At 39.4% G+C, this 22,622-nt stretch overlaps 1 protein-coding gene across 3 annotated transcripts in view; it reads right to left on the bottom strand.

Annotated features, from left to right (window-relative positions):
* Positions 1-22,622, bottom strand: part of ABCC8 (ATP binding cassette subfamily C member 8) — an 80,743-nt gene that overhangs the window by 22,900 nt on the left and 35,221 nt on the right. For all 3 annotated transcript variants that reach the window (XR_012586839.1, XM_074585818.1, XM_074585819.1), the window contains exons 13-22: positions 18,636-18,741; positions 18,305-18,415; positions 16,238-16,313; positions 16,042-16,147; positions 11,292-11,327; positions 9,642-9,677; positions 6,482-6,580; positions 5,534-5,618; positions 4,226-4,306; positions 1,523-1,660 (exon numbers count right to left, since the gene is read on the bottom strand). Coding sequence is in view for 2 of the 3 variants with exons in the window: in XM_074585818.1 (XP_074441919.1) it covers positions 1,523-1,660; positions 4,226-4,306; positions 5,534-5,618; positions 6,482-6,580; positions 9,642-9,677; positions 11,292-11,327; positions 16,042-16,147; positions 16,238-16,313; positions 18,305-18,415; positions 18,636-18,741 (874 nt within the window). In the remaining variant the exon portion in view is untranslated. The remainder of the gene's footprint in view (positions 1-1,522; positions 1,661-4,225; positions 4,307-5,533; positions 5,619-6,481; positions 6,581-9,641; positions 9,678-11,291; positions 11,328-16,041; positions 16,148-16,237; positions 16,314-18,304; positions 18,416-18,635; positions 18,742-22,622) is intronic.

The following is a 22,622-nucleotide window of genomic DNA, read 5'->3' as shown; positions in this document are numbered from 1 at the left end:
ACTTTGCTACGAAGATTTAGGAGGGACACCAGATATACTTCAAATTATATTTATATTTAAAATTCATTAATAAAATAAGTATTCCTGCTGCACTCCATTCTGTAAGACTCGCGAAGGCTTAATGAGACCTGTGCTTAGGAAAAAAACCTGAACTATTTTTTAATAAATATTTTTAAATTACAAACTTCATTAATACAAATCCTTCCCATCTCACAGGCTGTTTGGAAGAGTATATTTCATAAAACATTACTGAAACCCAATTAGACGATAATAAAAATAAAATAATTCTCAGAGTATCTCATAAAACACAAACACCTAGAAATGGGTCTGACATTCATAAGAAAATGGAAAAGATCATACTGATACAAAGCCACAGCTGTGCATATTAAACAAAATGCCAATAAATAACAATTGAAAAAGAAGCAGCTAAGATGAACCTCATAGGGAGGGGAAGAAAGCAGAAAATTCCTGTATCCTGAGAGATGCTAACCAGAAAACCAGAACTGTGTTGAGAACAGTAGCAATTCTTAAAGATGTACAACTGAGGGACAAGGTCACAGCAGACACCATAAAAGATAAATGCTGCCCACCAAAACCACGATCAGAACAAGATTAATGTCTACGTGCAACTTTATAGCAAGACAATATGAAGAACAGGAAGCAGCTGAAATATGACTGTTCCTTGAGACTGCTGCTATAGGCTCTGCGAGCTGCAAACAAGGCAGAAGTCCTGCTAGGAGCCATAACTGCGGTCATCAATCCTTGTGGGCAAGAAGACCTGTGATGTTGTAGCTGGATAAATGTAGGAGAACTAAGTGCAAGGCTACCGTGAACCAATGAACTAAAAAAAAAATAAATCCAAAAAACCAAACCACCTTATCTTATTTGATTTCCTTCATCTTTGACATTTGCAATTGCAAATTCTTACAGAAAGCATACCTTGATTTTTTCCTGTAAACTACAAGATATAACAAAGGAACCTAACAAAACAACTGAATACTACACATTTCTTAAGATTTTGCCAACGTACAAAGGGTAAAAATGTTCTTAATACATTGTGTACTAGTACTAACTGCAAGGAAATACTGGTTTTTTCCTTGTATTTCCATGCACCTCAATGTCCATAAAAACACCTTTTGCTTTGACAGCACAGACAAATTCCCAGTAACATCTCAGACATCGGCAAATATGTTACTCAAACATTTCACTGTTTTGAGATTAAAAAATGAAGAAAACTTTCCTAATTTGGTTTTGGATACTCAATATATTTTAAATGCAGCCTGCTTTCATGAGAGTATTAAGTATCAGCTCTATGAAAATCCAACCTATTTAGGTGTGCAAGGATGGGAATCCCAGTATTATGGGACCTCAAACTCACCGGCCAATTTTCAAAAGATCTTTATTATGTCTCTTCTTACTAAACTACCACTTGGTGGAAAGATGAAGCAAAAGCCTTGTTTGTAGCAAACATATTCATGCCACATCCTTGCCTCCTCAGAAAAAACAGGAAGGGCTTTCTTACCCAGTCAGCGTGGGGTAAGTACTGCAGCTTGTGAGTTACCAGCACAACGGTCCGCTTGTCTTCCCGTAGCATTTTGAGGATCCCTTCTTGCATGAGATGGTCACTTAGGTGGATATCCAGTGCAGAAAATGGATCATCCTGTCACGAGGAAAAGAGGTCAGCTTTTGGAGCCAGAATTTCTGGGATTTAAGGAAACTGACAGATTTTAATACCGGTTAGATCAATATAGACAATCAAAAGAGGCCATCAGCTCAAAATTCTGAGGAAAGGTTTTCTTAAATTACATAACAACAAACCTCAAATTGTCTTTTTGCAGTGACTGCCCAGACACACAGTACCGTCAGCTGTGTAAACGCTAGGATTTCCTGAGGCTCTGTGGGAACTGCTCCTCTCCCAACAGATGCGTTTCGCAGCCCACGTAACCGCAGTACACTGCTTCTGTCAGGCTCAAGACAATGCAGCAGTGTGTGTCTCTGGCACACAGCTGCTCCAGGGACAGTGACAAAGAGCACATTTTTATTTCTCTTGTATGTAACTTCCTTCTGATTATTATTTTTATTCCATAAATCAAAACTCTATTAACAAAGAATTACAAAAGGAGAAATATTGATCAGTTTGATGACTCTGCTCGGATGCTTGATTTACAGCCTAGATTATCTTATTGAATCAATGAATTATACGCAATTAATTTACGCATAAGCTAATCTGTACCATCTTTTGGATGACTTGTTTACTTAAACCTATTTATATGGAATCACAAATCTATTATTTCTGCTTGCATACTGTACTGGCTGTAATATTTTCTCATACTATTATATAACACTAAACGCAGGATTTGTTAAAAATCAAATTTTGTTTTCATTTGTCCAGATGTTTGCTGATAAAGTAGGGTTGAATTTGAATTAATTCTGCTTTCTGAGTGACATCGTTATCACCAGTTAGTTAGGGAGAGGTATAAACAAAAAAGTGAGTGCTTTAGAAAAGCCATTTGAACTTTTATTCCCTTCAATTTTGCAACAATTTATATTGTGACTGCATTAGATACTTCAGTATTGTTGCTTCCACACAACGATACTTTGGTTTCTAAAAAACCAAAAATATCTGAAACCAACAGTAAGATAAATGTGAACACTGAAATTCTAGTAAGTCAGAGGATCATAACACAGAGCTTTTGAAACACAGTAACTTCAGACCGTGATACAGAACTTATTCTCAACAACGTGTGCGCAACTGCGCGTGCACTGAGCAAGGATGTACGTTGTCAGCTTTACTGCTGCACTCCTCTGATCTGGCACAGCCCTAAACATCATTCTGAGCACTGAGTTTGTGCCCAGCCTCCTCGCGTGCAACGCTGCGCTTCTGCAAACAGTAAATACCAGGTGAGAGAACACGACATTGCACTGTGGAGTCAGGTGAGGCTGTTTATGAAGGCGGCGCTCACCATATACAGTTATAATGAGGCATTGGTTACAAGACACCTGAAAAAAATCACTTCATGCTCCAGGACTAGTCCAATAAATAAATAGAAACCAAATTAAACACGCTGAATGAATTAATGTCATTAAGAATAAAATACATAATGAATTATCACATGACCTTTTTTCACATCTGCAACGCTCACAAGAAGTTTAGGGAATATGAAAAGTTATTCAATATGCACACTCATGAGAGAGCTTTCATAAGCATTTGTTTACAAAATCAGTCTTAAAAGAACTGAGTGTTTGCAAATACTAACATATAGGATTCCTGATTATTTTTAAAAGATTAATAACTGGCAAAAAATGTATTTGTAGGCACTTTTACATTATCAAACTATAAGAGAACCGGCTACTATTAGAAGAGTATTGAGTGTCCTGCACAAAAGAACAAAAGTGACAAAACCAAGTTACAGCCCAATTCTGGATCTGCCAACTTGCAGCACCTGTCACCCAACTGCTCTCTACCCTTCTGCATTCTGCCCACTGCCTGGAAGTGTCCTGCACATGAAGCAAGCACGTATTGACCAGCCTATCCCTATTCCCCTGCAGGGAAAGGTCTAAGTAACCTCGCAGACTTTGAGAGATGACCTCTAAACGTGCACAGTTTTTCTAATCCCATGTGATTCATGTCTGGCTGTCATAACAGCTGGATTCAAAGCTCATTGAAAACTGAGCTTAAGAAGGAAGTCCTGAATTGGAAAGCCATCAAGCTCACTACTAGCGAGTATGCAGGATGCATCCGCTTTCCCACCTACTGTTTTTAGAGCCTGCTCTCACTCCTTTTTCCATAGCACTTCTGTTGAAGTTGGGACAGGATATGCCACAAGCAGTTCAGGGTGGGAAGACAGTTTGCTGCACAAAGGAAACACCCCAGACACAGGACAACATTAATTTTAGGCCCGAGACAGCTTAGGATTTTCATGAATACCGCTCAGACTATTAAATTTCTTAGTACCAAAGATAAACACAAGGGTCAAACAGAAATTTCAACAGACTGCGAGGGGAAGCATCAGCATGTCAATTTGTATCCTAATATCTACCTGTGTGTCTGCAGCATTTGCAAAGTGCTTCTTACCTGCGGGCTAGCTAACAAAGGATATAAAATAGTGCACACTTGGCTTAGCTCAGTGAAGCACAATGTTCTCTGTGTGTTACCCGTGAAATACTGTAAATGCTTCCACCTCGTGCTCCTGTTTGCAGCATAAACACAATGGCACCTACTCACCAGGAAGACAACATTTGTCTGCTGGTAAAGTGCTCTTGCCACACTGATACGTTGGCGCTGCCCTCCAGACAGATTAATACCCTGGAGATAAGCAGGAGAAAAACAATCACACAGTTATAAAAACATCAAATGAATATTCATATTTTGACCGGATTATCCACCGAAGACTTTCTGGACAGAGAAACCCAGAGAAATTTTTCAAAAGTGTGGGCCTGCAATTCAGCTGGGACACAGTACGCAAATTGTCAGAAAAGCCAGAGCACTGTCTGGAGCTGTACTCCATGCATACCAGAGGCACGGGAAATGTTTAGTAGTTTGTGGTGACATAATGGTGTAGGTGGCACAGATATTGTGCAGGCAGTCTAAACTAGACTTCTACTCAAAAATTAGCCAAATGAGTCTGGCTGTATTCTGATTTTTATTTATTTTTATAATCGTATGCTGTCATACTCTATCAGCTCCATTGTCTACTGTAATCAGTAACTGCTGGCTGCAAGGTCAGACCATGCCGAGGGGAACATTACCTGGCTGCTATTGTACTTGCTTTCGGCCCTTACTCCCCTGCTCTAACTTACTTATCCTTCCTGTGATCCACCTGCAGTTTCACAAACACCTTAAACTCTCGTAAGCCAGTACTGCTGCCAAAAGTTGCCACCTCCCCTCCCCTTCCCTCCTTCTGTCAAAAAACATGCGTTTGTCTACACAGTGAATTGGGTTAGGAACTAATCCATGTAAAATTAATGTGGTAGCCAGTGTGGGGATTAGAACATGGAAATGTACCCTTAAATGTATCTTTGTGTGGGGTGGTTTGTTGTGGTTTTGGGGGGTTGGTTTGTTTGTGACAGTGCCAGTATACACCACAGTAAATTGTGTACAAATTTGTGACTTCTGTTTCCTTTCTTGTCACTCCCTAATCTTCCCTGATGTGATAAAGCTTAGTTTGCCATTGATTAAACACCTGCCCTTTTTTAAATGAAGGGGCTCTACAAATCTATGAATGATTTATTTTTATGTTACTCCTAAAGAAACCAAAAAATGCACTGTGAAGTCAGGGTATCTGAGATGTGGTCACAGAATTAGTCAAACATTCTGATAGCAGCACATTTAAATCATTGCATCTCACATAAAACGACAGTGTTTCCATGTTTACCGAGCAACGAGCTTTCAGACTAATGACCCAAATGTACACTTAACGAAAAGATTACCTTTGTTGCCAAATAACCGGTAAGATTTTAAGAACATAACAAAATAATAAAAACCCCTCTCTATATTTAAAACAAAAATAGAAGCCTGTAGGTGTTTACTGACCCTCTCTCCAATCTGGGTTTGGTCTCCGTGAGGGAGAATGTCAATATCGGGTTGGAGGGAACAAGCATCAATTACTGCTTTGTACCTGCGGAAACAAAAAAGGTAACGCAAAATCCACACAGATACTGCTAAAGAAGCACATTTCCTACCTGCAGAGGAACAAAAATTAACCAGCTGGAAAAATCACATAGCGGAAAACATATTTGTTAGCCACTAATTGTTCTAATGGGATCTCTTTCAGTCACAGGCAAGTAAATAATATTTCAGCTAAGAAAAAGCATCTTAGGTCTGCTTCCCAATTAAAAATATTTAGGAGTTAAAACCAGGCAAAACAAGGACAACTTCTTCCATGATACATTGTTATTGTTTAGCATTTAACCTTTTTCATGCCCAGAGCCTTTGTTTCTTGTTTCAATATCCAAGGATGACAAAAAATGTGCGTAAGATGTGAATACACAGCCAACCACTTCTCTTAGGGGCAGGGGAGATGGAATACCAGCAATTAACTTTTAAATATTTCAGATTGTTTGGTGGGCACTTATACTGAATAAAAAGACAGCCCATTAATCCTTCACAATGTACAAAACACCGGAACTGTAATAAACAACATTCCCACTCCCAAACAGCTAATGCCCTTCTAAAACGGTTAAACTAGTCAATTAGGTGTAAGGAGAGAATACTGCATCCTAAACAAACACGGCCCTTGGAAATTAAAACACCTCTACACTTAAGTTCAAGTAATACCGAACTCTGTCCCCTGTGTCCTTCAGGAAAAACACGGTCAAAGAGGGATTGCGCAGAACTCGAGGTCTTTTGTCACGTTCAGGTGGGTGCAGTAGGTTTGTTACTAGAGGGAGATGGGGACCCATGTGTGAACTGAGGCCTACGCGGCTCCATTATTTAGCTAAAAGTTAAATGTAAGCATGTAACAGTGCTGAAACCTTTTACCTCTGCTTGTTAAAAGGGCTTTCAAATGTAATATTCTCTTCCACTGTGGCATTGAGCAACCAAGGCTTCTGCGATGCATATGCTACTGATCCTCTTTTCCTGGAAAAAAAAAACAAAAACAAACCCCCAGAGTTTCCCGCTTAGCAGTGCGGGAGGTGTTTTTGAAAACCATTTTCTTGTAAATGAAGAAACTGGTAATAAGTCTTCAAACATGCTGTCTTTCATTTCTTTTTTAGGACAACCAATAGCTCTCCCACCAAGGAAATACATAAGATGCTAACTTTCCAACAGAATACTGAAATTATTCACTTAACAGAATTTTAGTTTGTTCCCTCTTTTTCTGCAGTGTGGTGGGTTTTGGAGAGGCTAGCTCAGTAAAGCTGCCTCTTGAGCAGCGCAGATGGCGGGAAGAAAATTACCAATGACTGTCTCCCAGCTCTGTTTGGATAGACTAATAAAAAAAGACGTATAACAGATCACTAGTTAGGCAACACATTTCAGGAGGGATGTTCTAAAAAGATATTTTTAAGGTGTTTAAAAAGAATAACAACTCCACACATCCACAAAGGCAATCCCCCCAACACATTTATTTTCCCCATTCTAAGAAGAGAACTTGAGTCATAGAGTAAATATGTATCCATGGGTACAATCTTGCTATGTCTTCTAAGACAAGAAAAAAGAAACACAAACAAAAAATATTTGCTAAATTTCCCCCTGTGGAATTTCCCCCATAATGTAACAATGTCAACAGGATCTCACTATGCATATTTTGTTTCATGGGGATTATTATTGTTGTTATTACTATCTAAAAATAAAAGTATCTGCCTACTAGTTAAGTAGCTTTGCGGCTGTTGCGCACTAAAAACCTCAGTAAGGCAGAGTTGGGAGAAAGGCAACATTTTTTATTAGAGCAACTGATACTGTTGGAAAACTCACTGACATATCACCATTTCTCCAGAAAAGGGCCAAAAGAGGGATCATACGTGTAAAAGCGTATCTATTTTCTTTACAGTTATATCAGTTAATCCAATAAAAAGATAGGTCCTCTCACCCAAACGTAGCCTTTGTCTGCTAGACAGCCATTGCAGCTGCCTTTTTCTAGTTGGACCTGAATGCAGTTCAAACCATGAGCTGCCAAAATACACCAGCCGCTTTATCTTTTCTTATCAGGAGTTAAGGTCACTTGCCCTGCTCATTTTTTCAGGCTTTCACCAAGCTTGCTTAGAAGCCATTATAGGATCCAATTTTCTTTGATGACCTGAGAGAACACACAGTTACACTACCCTGCTAACATGCTTCCAAGTTCAGATGTCTGATGGCTCATTAGAATTTAATTATGTTTTATGAATTCTCTTTATTAGAAAATGAAACAGAGACACAAAAAAAGGAAAGAAAAAAAGACAGTGAAAATCCCCTAAGCAGTGCAGCCCACAGTCCGAAAATCTAATTCAAAGAGCATTCAGTTCTGCCCCAAGAGGGAAAGCATTTTTCAATTAGTATGAAATTCTCAACCCAACGATTGAGAAAAAATTGCTCCGAGCATTCCAAGTTGAACATGTATTCCCTTCCCCTCCTTTTCATTACTTGAAACTGTGCTACTCTTAATTCTCAATGTAATTTAAAAGCTAGTTCTAATTTATTTTTTTGAAAAACAGTAACAAAATTTTGAGGAAGAAGTCTTTACAACTTTTGTAGAAAGTGTTTTTTTGTTCAGTGAAGATACAGGCACTGCCAGTAAGATGCACTGCATGCAGAGAACCAGCACAATACCAGGGAACGCTATTTACGCTTGGCTTACATTCTGCTTTTAGGCCATCGATGAGAATTAATTACTGCAAGGAATCTGGGAACAAGCAAGGAGCTTGTCAAAATTCATTACGGATTTAGAATTTAGCAAACCCTTCTAAATCAATCTTAATTGCAAATTGACACTAGGGTGATACATCAGATGATATTTTGACATAAGCAAAAAAGCGCTTGCAAGTACTTGATCATGAGAAATCTATTGGATGTCCATAGGGTTTCTTACAGCAAAGAGGCAATCAAACAAAACTTTTACTGAAACTGTGAGAAACATGTGGCCACAAATCCAGAGAACAAAACATTCTGAAATGGAGTGTGTAACACTTTCTCTCAAAGCCTGCCTTGAGCCTACCTAAGGTTTCACACTTAAAAGACTGAATGCAAACAAATGGCTTCGCAGACAAAGACTTAGGAGGAATTTATTCTGCAGGTTGAAGTAATTGCCTCCTACCCCCGAACTGCATAAATATGTATTTTCATCAATGGAGAGTATTTTTTTTCTCTGATAATACAAGATAGACTGACCATAGCCTCTCAATTACCACAAAGATGCAGACAGCAAAATCCAACCTTAGAATAAATAGGGAAAAACTTCCCTGAGCTCCTTGTGCTTTGGCTAATATAGGATCAAGCCTGATCATCAATTTAAAATCAGAAACAACATTGTCAAGTTTGTTTAAAGTTATTAGTCTAACTCTATCTTCACAGTTAATTTTATTAAGTCCAGTAGGCTCAGTACGCATTCAAGATCACTGAAAATAAGACTAGTTAAGGAACACTCGTATATGAATCTCAGTGGCTTAATAAGCCTACCAAGTCTGAAATGTTGGTGATTTTTAAAAGAAAACAGATGCACTTAAAATGCAATGAAGTTATGATTATAATGGTAAAGGAAATAATACATTGTAAAGCCTTTCCTGTGTGTTTTGGATTGCTGATTACAGTTTTATCTTATTTTGCACAATTCATGAATTTCTAATACCAGTCAACAACTTAAAATCAAATTTTCTCCAGATAGGACAGAAATAAGTACCATCCTGTCCTATACTATTACTGCATGAACAAAAAAAGATGCTTCTGTTATTTTCAGGCTGATGGTAGGTAAAAGAACATCCTGATATTGACAGTCCTGAGCATTCAGAGGAGCATACTTTTTTGCCGTTATTAAACTACAAGAGTCACTTGCTTGTTTTTACTTCTAAATCTTGCAGCAGCTGCATGCAGAGAAAACCCATTTGCCTTCTAAGGAGGAACAACTCATTAAGTGCAGACACTTCTGAAGAATGTTCAGAGTCACAGAACGACTGAGATTGGAAGGGATCGCTGGAGGTTCCCATTGTTTTTTAAAGCGTTGTACCTGAATTCAGTGTCAACAGGAGATTCTCTCTCTGGGCTGCAGAAAACAAACACAAGAGTTTTGTTTTGTTTAAAAATCAATTATTTTAGACAATGCAAATAATACCTTAAAGTACTATCACTATTCTATAATTAAAAATACAACTAAATGACTGCATAACAGAAATAAAACTCTCTTAAGTATGCTAAAATTCTGAACTACGTGATATTGACCTGCAAAAAGGTATGGTTAAAGCTTCAGTTTCCAGAAGTGCTAAACAAGCTTGTAGAAAGTATTCAACATCTATGAGCAAATGCCGAAGACCTCACAAGACTTTGGCTCAAAATACCCTCTGTTCTGAGAACACCAAAAATGTCCCACAGGATGCTAATGCAACAGAACCATGAGACGTATCCACAGCATTTACCCGACATAATTAGGACTCCCGACATAATTAGGACTCCCAGAACCTAGGATAATGTAAGTAATTGTTTCATATGGTCTGATATTCTTTCCTACTTTTTAATATGCTTGCCATACTTTTGTGCATGTTATCTTACTGTTTGCTGTCCACCCCCATAACAAACATGTGAATGTCTAATTCTGATCATATTTCTCTTCTATCTTAATGGGTTCAAATGATTTCACTTTAACGTGGCCCAGAAATTGCATTTTCTTCTATACAGAAAGAACTGTGAGATTTCCAAGTATTCTTTACCATGAGGCTTAGTCATTACTCATGAGGGAGTCATTAACTCCCTCTTATACTACACATGGATGGGAGCAGAAGTTTTGCAGGACTCAGTCTGACACTCAGGTAACAAGTCTGAGACACAAGGTAAAAGAGAGAGAACAGGCTGACAAATCTAAAGAAACGGTAGTAGAATAGTTGTTGCGTCACAGAACCAAGAGAATATTCTGGTCAGAAGACAACACACAGTTTAGCATAAGTCAAGAAAAGGTACATCATATGACATTTTCCTCTGCTGATTTCAGTAACAAAGTCCTCACTGACTTCAGCAGGGATAGGATTGTCACTTTTACAAGGTTTACCATTCTGGAAATTTGTGTGCCACACTAAAATGACAATCGTGTCAGAAAGCTTTGGTCTCAGTTGATTGGGTAGCTATTGCCAAAATCCAAGCTGAGCTATGTTTTTTGGGTAAACATAATTTCCGTGTAAGAATCCCTTACCAACAGATGGACTAATCTGCTACCCCCCACACTTCTCACAGTTTTGGGTGCCTGAAGAATGCTAGGTGAGAAACTAAACTTATGACAGGATGTAAAGAATGAAGAGAAGGGCAATGGGGAGAATTTGCTTTAATAAATGAAACCTTTAAAGCAATACTTGATACCAGTTTAAAAGTGTAGCATTAGGGAATAACCTGGTTCAGACTTTAAGAGAAGGATTGCCAAAGACATACAGGAAAGTTACAATATGATTTTCAAAATTACCAAATAGCAATTTTTCATAAATGAAATCCAGCTCTCATTTTCATAAGTCACATAGGTGGTTTCAAAAACTGTATCCTGAGCTAATTAAGACAGTGAAAATTTCACTGAGTTTCAGACTTCTGACTCGGAAAATCTTAAGCATTGATTTCAGAAACCTTTGGTTCCTTCTATTGCAATTGATTTAGTAGGAAGACCAATAATCGTATACCATACCTGACATCTTCCCCCGTCTCACTGTCAGAAGTACAGCTGCATCACAAATAGAAAGCAAAGATTGTTTATTTAAGTAAGCACAGGCAATCTGCCCCAGAAAAAAACTATTAAATTCCACTTAGTGCACAGACTGCAAACAGTATTTATCACAGAGCTGCAGCACAGCATCTGTTCCTTCTACACAAGTCCTTCTGACTTGATTTTAGCAGTTAAAAAAAAAATTTGGTGACAGTTTTTTTCCTTATAAACATTTGATTTGATTCAACAAATAAGATCACCTCCACTCTGCCCTGAAGCTGCTAACAGAAGTGAGAAGTCCTAGTGTGACAAGAATGCAGTTTAAAAAAGGACGTTTTCAGGGAAAACAAACTGATAATTTGTGATACTGTATTTTTCCATAGCAGTAACTGCAACTTTGCAGCATGTAATGGGTTAGTTTGAACCACAAATCCCACCTTCAGTTGACTTGCAACACGCTCCGTTCTGTATCAGCCCTGTCCTGGGGGGGATGTGCCTGTATGAGGACGTGTGGGCAGGTCTGAGGGACAGACAGGTTTTGTTTCTGCTATTTTTGAATGTGTACCAAGATGTTCACAGAGTTGTTTTGACAGGATGACTGGCCACACTTATAACTGATGCTAAATTCAGTTCCATTGAAAAGAATGAAAAATCTGCGTGTCGAGTGGCATAAACAAAATCAAGGAGGAACAAAGTTTTTCATGCTTTAAAAAGAACAGTCTCATTAACTTTATGCTAACACCATTTGCTGATAAATATAGGAAAAAACATATACTTGCATTTTAAAAGGTTGGTTTGAGACACTTCCAAAAAGTCTATGCGTAGTAAGCAATGACCGTATCTAAATTCATTTTACTGTAGAATTTGAAAGAGCCAGCCAGCCACTAGTACCTTTATTCCAAAGGTCAGTGTTCTGAACAAAGCTTTCCAGTTACCTCACACTCCACTGGTCTTTAGCGACTGTGCGACCTCAGTGGCACCTTCTCCAAAAGCCCACGAACCTGTTGCATACCATTAAGTAGCAACACATTCATTACAGAAACTATCAAGGGGCTGAAACAGGGAATATCTTTTCCAGCCTTTCCATGCACAACAAACATCAATTCCTGCTTCATGGACCACCCTGAAGAAGGCCAGGCATCCATTCTCCCGGTGAGCACCCTGATAACTTGCACCATGTAGTACTTGGGCACGACAGCAATTCCCTCTCCACTGTGCTCTTTTCCTACAGCAGTCTGCGAGACAGGCAGAAAACTGTGCAGCTCGTGTAATCCATCAACGCAGCTCAAGAAGCAAAGACCAGCCAGGATCCCCTGTGCCTAGAACAATTTCCCTGTGCTTACCGCAGGTCTGCAACTTTGCTCCAGTTTCTGCTCAGACACCAGGGCAAAGCGCCGTGCTCGCAGGGCAGGAATGATTCCCAGAGAGTACCACGAGGTGCAGCAGGGCACCGCCATGTCCCACCTTCCTCTCTTAACCATGTTCTTTTGCCACACAGCCACAGGTGCCACAATTTTCCTACACAAGTACTGGTAGATCAATTCCCTGATCTGTGCTTCTGGTCTGTAGCTGGAAAAAATTCATTCTCCATTTTGAGTTTTAGCTCAGCACTTCAACCTACTTTTTCCCACTTGGACTTTGTTTTATCCCTCCTTTCCCTGCATAACCTGGCAATTAAGGATACCTTTATCTCCTACCAGTGTTGAAATGTCAAAGTAATGTATGTTTGATAACGAGGTCTAGATCTAATTTTTCAAGGCATATGGATGTCTAAAGATGCAAATATGTGCCTACTGAGATTTTCAAGCCTTCAGATCTCTATTTCCAAATTAAATAAAATAAAATTAAGTGCCTGGATGTTTCTGAAAACTACAGTAAACATATTTATAAAAAATAACGTATGTTTTATGCATCAAAATAACTTTAAAAATATTGTCATTTGATGAAAACAGTCAACTCCACATCAAGTAGAAGAAAATCTACTGTTAACAACCTTAACAAATCTAGCACTTCCTTCACATTATAAGGACTCTAGATTCACACAGGAGTATGTATGTCCTGTTTAGAAACAAAGGACGTAATTTTGTTTGAGCAAACTATTTCTCCTTTAGGTCAATTTTCTGATACTACTTACTCTAAAAAGACATTATAAACTGCTTCCTGGACTTGAACTGGGACTATTTAAAGTGAGATACTGCCCAGAATAAATTAGCGGGGCATATACTATAATTATTTACTCAATAACCAGTCAAATCAATACTATTTACCCTCTGTTCAGAATGTAAATAATGATTTCTCTATTTTTGTTAATCTCTAACCATATTATAAAATATTTATGCTGAGATGCTCTCAGACTGCTTTGGACAAGGGGCAGTAACCTGAGCTGGATCTTCCAGGCACACACTGTAATACAAACAACAGAATAAAACCACAAATGAGCCAGTGCTCACTTCTTATTAGCCAATTTCTAGCCCAGGAATAAATCACATTCCTTTTTAATGTTTTGAAACAAATAATTTTCATAGGAACGAAATAAAGATGATTTGCAGTTAACCCTGTTTTATCAATAGAGCATGGAGGCAGAGGAGGGAAATGACTTGTGCAAGGGTATCCATTAGACTAAGGGAAGGGCCAGGAATAGAATCCAGATTTCCTGAGCACTGAGTGACATGTCAGCAGGATGTATCCTCCGTCTTCATAGCTGTGACCTTGGAGGAAGGGAAGGGGAAGGAAATTTGGAATGAAATAATTCAGGACTATTCTGTAACTTCAATGACTGAAGCCAGGCATTCATCTCATCCCAAAGGAAGAACTGTAACAAGGATATTGCTGATTTTGTTGACACATTTTATCGCCTGAACTAAGGCTACAAGCTCTGGTGGTTACTTGATAAGACTACCCTCCTTGAACCTGGGATAATGTTGCGTGTACCTGGTCAGGCATTATATTTTCTTATCAAATTAAGGGAGCTTTCATCTGATAGCTTCACAACGCAGGTGTGCAGCCTGCACCGACTGCATCTATCGCTCCGAACAGAGCAGTGCACATGGCAGCAGCTCTGAAAGATGAGACAAAACATAATCTGTCCCAGTGCAGCCAGCACTTACAGTGCTAAGATTGTTTCAGCCACAATCCCCTTTATACATATCTGTCAGATAGCAAAGCAAATGTGATAACAACTGAATTTTACCTTGTGATACTTTGGCACGTATAGAGGACATGAAAACCAGTTCTGACCTTTCCACTGTTGTGAAGCACATACTTCTAAACAAGTTCTATTTAAAAACACAGTCCGATCAGAACCATCATGTCATCCATCTTAGTTTAGCATCAGACATTCAAATTACACTTCTTAATCATGTTATGTCATCTGTAAAAAATTACAGCCTTTCTGAAATGCAATTAGTTCACTTAATAAGGCTGCAGGGATTCTGTATGGTTCCTCACCATACTCTAATTTTCTGCTTAGGGAAGTATGTTTTAATGGCTAGATCACCACAATCTGGAACTTTGGCTTCTGTTCTTGTCTCCCTCACCAGCTGAAAGGGTCACCTTCCTATGTTTCATTTTCCCCACCTATAAAATAGGGAACCTTCCCTCCATGTACTATTAAAGCACGTGCAATTCTGAGTAGTGTGACTGGCTTACGCATAAAGTCTGGCTATAAATAGTATCTCTACAAACGCTCAAGGAATTTGTGAAAATTGTTTCACAAAAATCAGTGCAGAACCCACTGTGTAACACTGACCCTCTGTCCATCACAGTGCGTGGATTTGACTTACAGTTGCACTGGTGTTCCTTCATTCCCAATCAGTTGGAAATAAAATTAATTGTTTCTCTGTGTCCTTCTACAACTTGTCAAGCTTTACCTACAAATAATTGTATCCCAAAAGGCAAAGTGTAGTCTGTATGGCTAGGAAATCTAGTACTGTAAAATAAACAAGCCAAAAACGTTCACACGCATTGATCAGACAGTTACTAGAGATGGCAGCAATTTATGGGAAACCACATGGAGGAGTTGCAATATATTACACCACATTCAGCTCAAGGGCCAAGACAGCGAGCTCTAACAGTACAGCTGCTGGAGTTTGGTAGCATTTTTTTTTCCTCCCTTTATGGCCAGTACAAAAGTTAGACACAAGTATAATCTATAACTGGCTGGCAGAGTGCAGCTGCCGTGTCCTCTCGGGAAAGGAGGGAAGGACGTGACTATCTCCCTCTTGTCCAATCAGGCAGGACGCACTGGGGGAGTACCCTGAGGTCACTGCCACTTACAGAAAGCTCTTCAACTTCTCAGGCACTAGAGCAGGGCAGAGATGGAGCGCACATCTAAAAGCACAGCCAGGTACTACTCCTAGGGAGCCGGTACCTCTTTATAGTTCCATTCAAAGACGCAAGCTCAGGCCTGAAAGTGCAAGTGCCATTCTGTAGATGCACAACACTTCAAGCTAATCAATTCTGATTCCAAATTAGTTACGATTTCACTCAGGTTATGTTGCTGGAGCACAGAATGCCCAAGTATGCTTATCTATTCCTACTAATGGAATAGACAGCTTGTTTGACCCTGGCTGGGGGTTCTTTCTGATGTGCTCCCCTGCTGTGTAGGGTAAGGTTTTTATCTTGACTGTACACCTACAAAATCCCTGACTCCACAAACAGGTTCCCAGGTAGATTTTTTTTTTTTTTTCTGCATTACTACTCAACTCAAGCTTGAACTTTTAAATAGCACTACCTGCTCCAGAATATGCTCCCAGAGATCTTCTGCATCTCACCAAGTATGGCTAGCAAGAGCGATGACTTACCGCAGCCAACCTGTCCTACAATCATTGTTAGCTGACCTGTGAGAGAGGAAGGTATATATAAGCTTCTGATTTACCAAATGCTCAAGGAAAAACATCTTATTCTGTATATCTGATCTCATTTTGTACCTTGAGGGATTCGGATATCAATGTTGGACAATGCTGGAGGACCTTCAGGTGTCCAAGTGAAAAATCCATTTGTGATCTATACCAAGATGGACAGAAATAAGAAACAAAAAACCACCTTTAGAGGTGACTTCTTTTTTCAATATCAGAGACACTTTCTCTGTTTTCATTACTCTGAGGACAGGAACAGAGTTAGCCTTTGCTCAATACAGGAAACAGATTTTCAAGTGACTGATTTTGTAAAGGCCTGTATTCTGACGCGCAAGAATCTCTGAACTTAAACAAACACAACAATTAGAAAATCATGGAAAATTCCTGAGGAAAAAGAAGTTGCTGTTTGGTTTGTTCTTTTGCTGTTCTTTTGTTTTGTTATTTGTAAGGTGGGCACACGAAATAAGAGAAATGATTCTAACACGATTAAATTATATACAGGGTCGCGGTTTGCTATCTGCAGAGCAGTGAATGTCACTCTAGACACACTGTAGCATATACAGCAATTACACAGTCCAAATTCCAAGCAGATTTGCAGAACTTTCCACAGAAATTAGATGTTGCTGCCTATTACAGTATTTTCCCCTGCATTTCTGATATGATTCTCAGATAACCTAGGCTTTGCTAGCTACAGAAATCTTTTCACTGAAAAAGACTAAAACCAAGAAAGCCTGTTCAGGACTTTAAATGGAGGAGATTTCCATGGATACTGTGAAAAATAGGAAACAGGAGACAATATTAAAAGGCCTGTATTTATACAGGACCCTCTTCTCTCACTTTTTCAGAGCCACTGAAGCCTTCAAAGCCTTTCATCAACGCAAGGTACAACATTTTTTGATCTGAGAAGAGTGGACTGGGACACTTTTATCCTACCCTGGAGAAAAAAGTGATACTCTTATCTCAGGAAACAACCTGAAAAAATGAGCAAAAGAAAGTGCAGTGTTCCTCCCTCTAAATTACCGAAGGCGGCCAGAGGATCCTCTCTCAACAAATGTCCCTTCATGGGCAATGAGCTGCAGACAGACATTATTTAATAACTGCAGAAGTTCCCTGACCCAGGTGCCGCCAGTGACAACGGTGTCAGCAGATGGAGCCAAAGATTATAGCTGGTCCTGGCTTTCTATTCGAGATCTTATAAATCTGGTCCTTACAGAGGTTACTGCTCTTGCCTCCCCTTTGTGACAACCTCCTTCGTTGTCACTCCATGTTGTCTTTTGATCCAACACCCCACCCCAAACCCTCTCTCAAATATTCCTCTTATTTTCCTAGAAGTCTATTCAAGAAGAATCCTGATGACAGCCTCAAAAAACCCCAACAAAACAAAAAAACAACCCTGAAAGCACTACCAGTTGCCCTACTTAGTCCCATGAAACTGCATTATTCATTCTCTTGTGCCGGAAATGCAAATGCAATAGCAGACTTTCTAAATAAACAGTGCATCACTGTAACAACCATCAGCATTTTTATTACTTCTGGCCATTTCTATAGCAAATTAAGAGCATCAGTCTTCAAAGCAGCGTGGGTAATTTTAATTTTTTCTTCAAAGAAGTTAGGTCTTTTAGGGTTAGTTTTTAGCTTCATCTTGAAAGGCTACTAGGAATTCCAAGAGAGGTAGGGAAGACCCATGACAAGACTATTTTAGGAATGTCTAAAAAAACTATTTTTAATTTTCTTCATACCATTTTCCTGTACAGGCACTGGAAATGGAAGAAAAAGTCTGGCACCCATAAAAGGTTGGACCAGATGGTCTTTCAAGGTTTCTTCCAACCTGGTCCATTCTGCATTCTAAGTTGGAAATTTTTGTCATGAGAACAGGGCTAATGACTTAAACACCTCACAGAGAAAATTGCTGAGTGAAATCCAGTGGGATATACATGGCTAATCACAGCATAGAGGTCAGCCGTCAATTCTTAAAATGGAAGACATAGAAAAGAAAGGTGGAGGTTAATCTCTGACATCAGCACAAGTGTCTGACAGTTCACATCAAATGCTGGTTCTTGAATTTGAAACCACCATCAGAATACAAAAGTGACTATTAGTGAGCCATAGTAAGTGTTATTAGAGTGACCTTCATATCACCTTTACACAAAAATCATCTGCTTCTGTGATGTTAATGGGTCTTCTCATGTGAGAGCTGTAATTGTTCCAGTCCTCCCTGGCAGGCCTCTTGCGGTTAACAACCTTGAGTGGCTGTGCAAAATCAGAAAGACAGAAATATGCAGTAATTGGTGGCAGTACCAGCAAAATGTCCTAAACGTGAGCAGCCATATTATGACCTACACAGTTCAGGGTATTAAAAACAGTTTTTGCAATTGCAAGAAATAATCAGCAGGAAATGGAAAAGTAAAAAATTTATTCTGGGTATAAATCATTCCAGCCACTTCACCTGCAATTAAACATCATTACTCACGACTGCCTGGTATTTGCTGTGATTATCTGCACTTCTTATCTCTGAAGATTTATCATGCTCTTCTCCAATTTCTTCACTTGACAGGAATTCACTCAGTTTCTGCACACTGAAAGGGAAAAAATGGAATTACACCTCAACCTGGAAGGCAAAACTTTTATTCACTGCAACGTTTATTATAGAGCATCCCTTTTAATATTCCAACCACTGTCTGCTGCTTTGTTTTCATTTTGTTTACAGGCTCATGAATATGTGCCTGGAATTACTGTGAGTTACTGCAAGGAAGTTGGCAAAACCTGCCCTGTTGTCTATTAACAGCTATGATACCTTAATGGTTTGTGCAGATGCTTCTCAAGTATTTTGTTTTCTGATTCTACCAGGGAAATTACACAAAAGATTTTTTCAGGCATTTGGTGGGATGTGGACCAGCTACAACAGTGGCTCATTTTGAAGCCCCATGCTGAAGTAGAGTTAACATTGTTCATGTTACTGGACTGCCGCACAGTCAGTTCTACTGAACAGTCTTATGAACACTAGGAATCTGATGAAATCCGTACACCGTGAGCTAAATTCAACCAGCTACGATGAAATACAAAGTGTATGAGGTAACATAATACAGGAATACACCTTAACAGAACAGTTTTCAACAGATGAGATAAAAGGAATTCTGACAACCAGCAATAAAGGAGAATCCATAAAATCTTCCCAAGCTGCTTAAGATTTAATTAGCTAAGAGATAATGTGCCTTTATTATGACATTTAACAGATCATGACATCAATTTTATCTCTGTACCTGACTTTATAAAATGTATGTCTGATCCACTCACAGGGACAGCAAATGAAATTTGTAAAGGAAATGGATTGAATCATGAACTCAACATCAAAGGGGCTCAATTAGCTGGAAATAAGTTAACTATCAGTCTCCAAAATGATAAAGTGCCAGAAGGCCTTAAGTTCCTAAAAATAAATTTTTGGACAAGCACTGAAAAAAACTATTTCAATATTTAGCCTTAGGCTAAATGGGGAGAAACAGGCGAATAATGCCACCGTAGCATAGTGATAGGTGACTATCTGTCAGTATGCAAATCTTAAAAAAAATAAAAATAAAACCCCCCAGCATTTATTTCACATTCCACTGGCAGGGATTTCCTTTTCAGAAAGAGACTTAGTTTCCTCTAAGAACCTCATGAGATACACCGCCCTGGTGCCAAAACAGTGCCTGGACCAAGGTGGTAGAGGACTCCCTAAGGCAGACTCCCTGCACAGTTAGGACTTGTCCTGCCAGTAGAGATCAAAGCCGCCTGGGGACCCCCTAGGAGACAACTGGTTCTACAGTTTTTCTGCCAACTTGCCCACTTGCTAATGGCAGCCGAGGACTAAGACATACAGCGGGGTGAATTTAGCTAGAGCAGGTACTACAATCTAAGCAAGTGAGGAGGGGGAGAATAACTATTTGGGATGGGACAAGAGGAGTAATAACTAATTCGGCCTCAATGCAGGACCAAAATTTCTTAATGGGAAGGTCCACTATATCAAAGGAATAAATCAGAAGCCCCATCACTAGAGATACTGGTATCTATTTGCACAAAGCTCTGGAAACCAGGGTAGGATTGATCTTACCTTTTTTATTCAGTGAACCAGATGTTTAAAAGAACATTTTAAGTGTCTTTAAATGGACCAAATGATGGTTTAGATGCTGCCTAGACGGAGTTGGTATGCAGCTGCACCTACATTCTCTGTAGGAAAATTACACTGACATTTGAATAATTACTCTGAAGGTATAAAGAGCAGAGAGAAAAGTCCCCTGTATCTGCTCCAGGGTCTAGAGGGGTAGGCAAAGACGACAGCAAACGTATTCTTGGACCATGCATACCCAAACAAGACCACTCTAAGGTATTCAATAATTTGATTTTTGCTCTCTGGTTATGGATCAAGGGGGCTGTACCCCAAGTACCAAGACTTGTCTCTGCAACCCCTTTGCCCAATGCTCTGCTGAATGCTGCTGCTGTCACTTGCTGCTCCTGTGGCAATTACTGAGGAAAAACAGTATAGCTGTGAGAAAAATCTTTTGTTAGAGGCAGCAATTCATATTTCAAGATGCCACACCATTCTACACTCTTAAAGAATAAAAAAACCACACCAACCAACATTCTCTGCAGAGCTCTTACTGAGATCGCAATTTCACTAGTATTCCAGTATCTCCAAGGGGGAGCTTATTTTTAAGCCACAGAATAGACGTATTGATTAAAATATGGTTATTTGCACAGCTGACCAAAAAAGTGGTTTCATATTAAACCCGGTAAGATACATAATGCCACTCTTGCTACTTGACCTTTGCTGATGTAAAATTGTACGCTGTACCTTTGTCCTTGAAGACCTCACATTCACATCTTAGTATTAATTTTCAATGGCACAAACACTCTTTTGAAAAAAAACTTTTCAAAGACATAATAGTTTCTCACCTTCCTAAAAACTTTCAACAGATTCCCCTCTCAGAAGCAAACACCTTGGCCCCATAACTTGGAAAGTTCTCAGGGGCCCTATGTGGAACAGAAGCTTTAAATCTGTTTTATCATTGGAATGAGTCACACAGTTGTTCTGATAGTGTCAATGACAATCCATGAGGATGCTTTGCACTTGGGCACATGTATAACGATAAAAGATACTGACAAGTTTATTTGTGGAGATTATTGTCCTTAATAGCATTTGGCATCAGAGACTGTAGCCAATATTAACAGAGTAGGGGTTGTGAAGTGCCTGAGACGCAGAGCTTGTAACACCCTTTTAGTATCCCTTACGTGCTGGCTTCACTGCAGGATCATCTTCACTTAGTTCCTTTCTGCCTCTACAGAAGTTGTCTCGTACACACATCTCAGCCTAAAGAAAGCTGAAGTACAGCCTTATCAAGTTAGGTTACCTTCACCTGATCTTACTCATCAGCTACTTATTAGCAGAAAAGTGTAACAGCAAGACACAGTTAGAGAAAGTAAACATTAGTTGTGCTCAATTGGCACAAACACAGCTGTTAATAAGTCTGCTTTTTCATGTTTACTGAAGTATTTAAGCAAGCATGTGTTTGCATGGGTTGAAAATATCTGCCACACGCTTCCAAAATACTGTACTGCAGGTGGGGTACTCGGAAGACACACCTAGAGCAGCACCAGCAGCACTACAGAGCAACGCACTCTGCAACACAACCTGGGTTACTGCGATACAGGTAGCCAGGAAAACAAGGGTCACGTCAACTTTGTTGCAGAGTGTGAACCAGGGGATTCCTGTCCGCACTACAGATGGCAGGGCAATAGCCTGCTAACAAGTAGATAACTACAGAATAGCTCATCAACAAGTCCCAGCTAGCAACAATTAAATACTTGGTTGATACTAATTGCTTTAGAATTGTTCCTGCAGCATCAACAGGCACACAATTCATTTACAAAGAAATCCTTAGACAAGCCAAAATAAATGTCCATTACCAGGTGCCAGTGTGAGCCCCCAGATACTTTGCTGGCTGCAATCTTAGCGTAACAATTTGCCATAACTCTAGGGACTACCGGAGTGGCTGCAAAACATTTCATGCCAGCCGCTGACGTGCTCAGATTTCACACTTGTCAGGAGAGAGGGCACAGCTGCGACTTTGCACTGTCAGGGAATATTGAAACAGTGCGGGCAATCTCAGCCTCCTGCTGTAGTCTCCTTTGCATCTCCAAAGTGACTCAAAGGCAATTAAACCAGGGCTGGCATCCAGTATCTGTCCCATAGTTCAGACAAGTTCTTAAGACAGCAATATTGGAGGTCAAAAAGAGGTCCTAATAAAGTAGAGAAGCCTAAACTCTCTCTTCCTCCCCTATCAGTCAGGTAGAGTTACACCACATATGAAAAGCATTAAGAGGTTTTTACACAAATCTGTTGATACTCAAAGTGAAATTCACAATGAAACAGCAGTTCTACTGGTTGTTATTTCAGTTTTTGAATAATCAGACTAACATGTTC

Source organism: Larus michahellis, chromosome 4 (genome assembly GCF_964199755.1).
Source record: "Larus michahellis chromosome 4, bLarMic1.1, whole genome shotgun sequence".
Classification (NCBI taxonomy): Eukaryota; Metazoa; Chordata; class Aves; order Charadriiformes; family Laridae; genus Larus; species Larus michahellis.
This window is presented reverse-complemented; position numbering and strand designations above follow the sequence as displayed.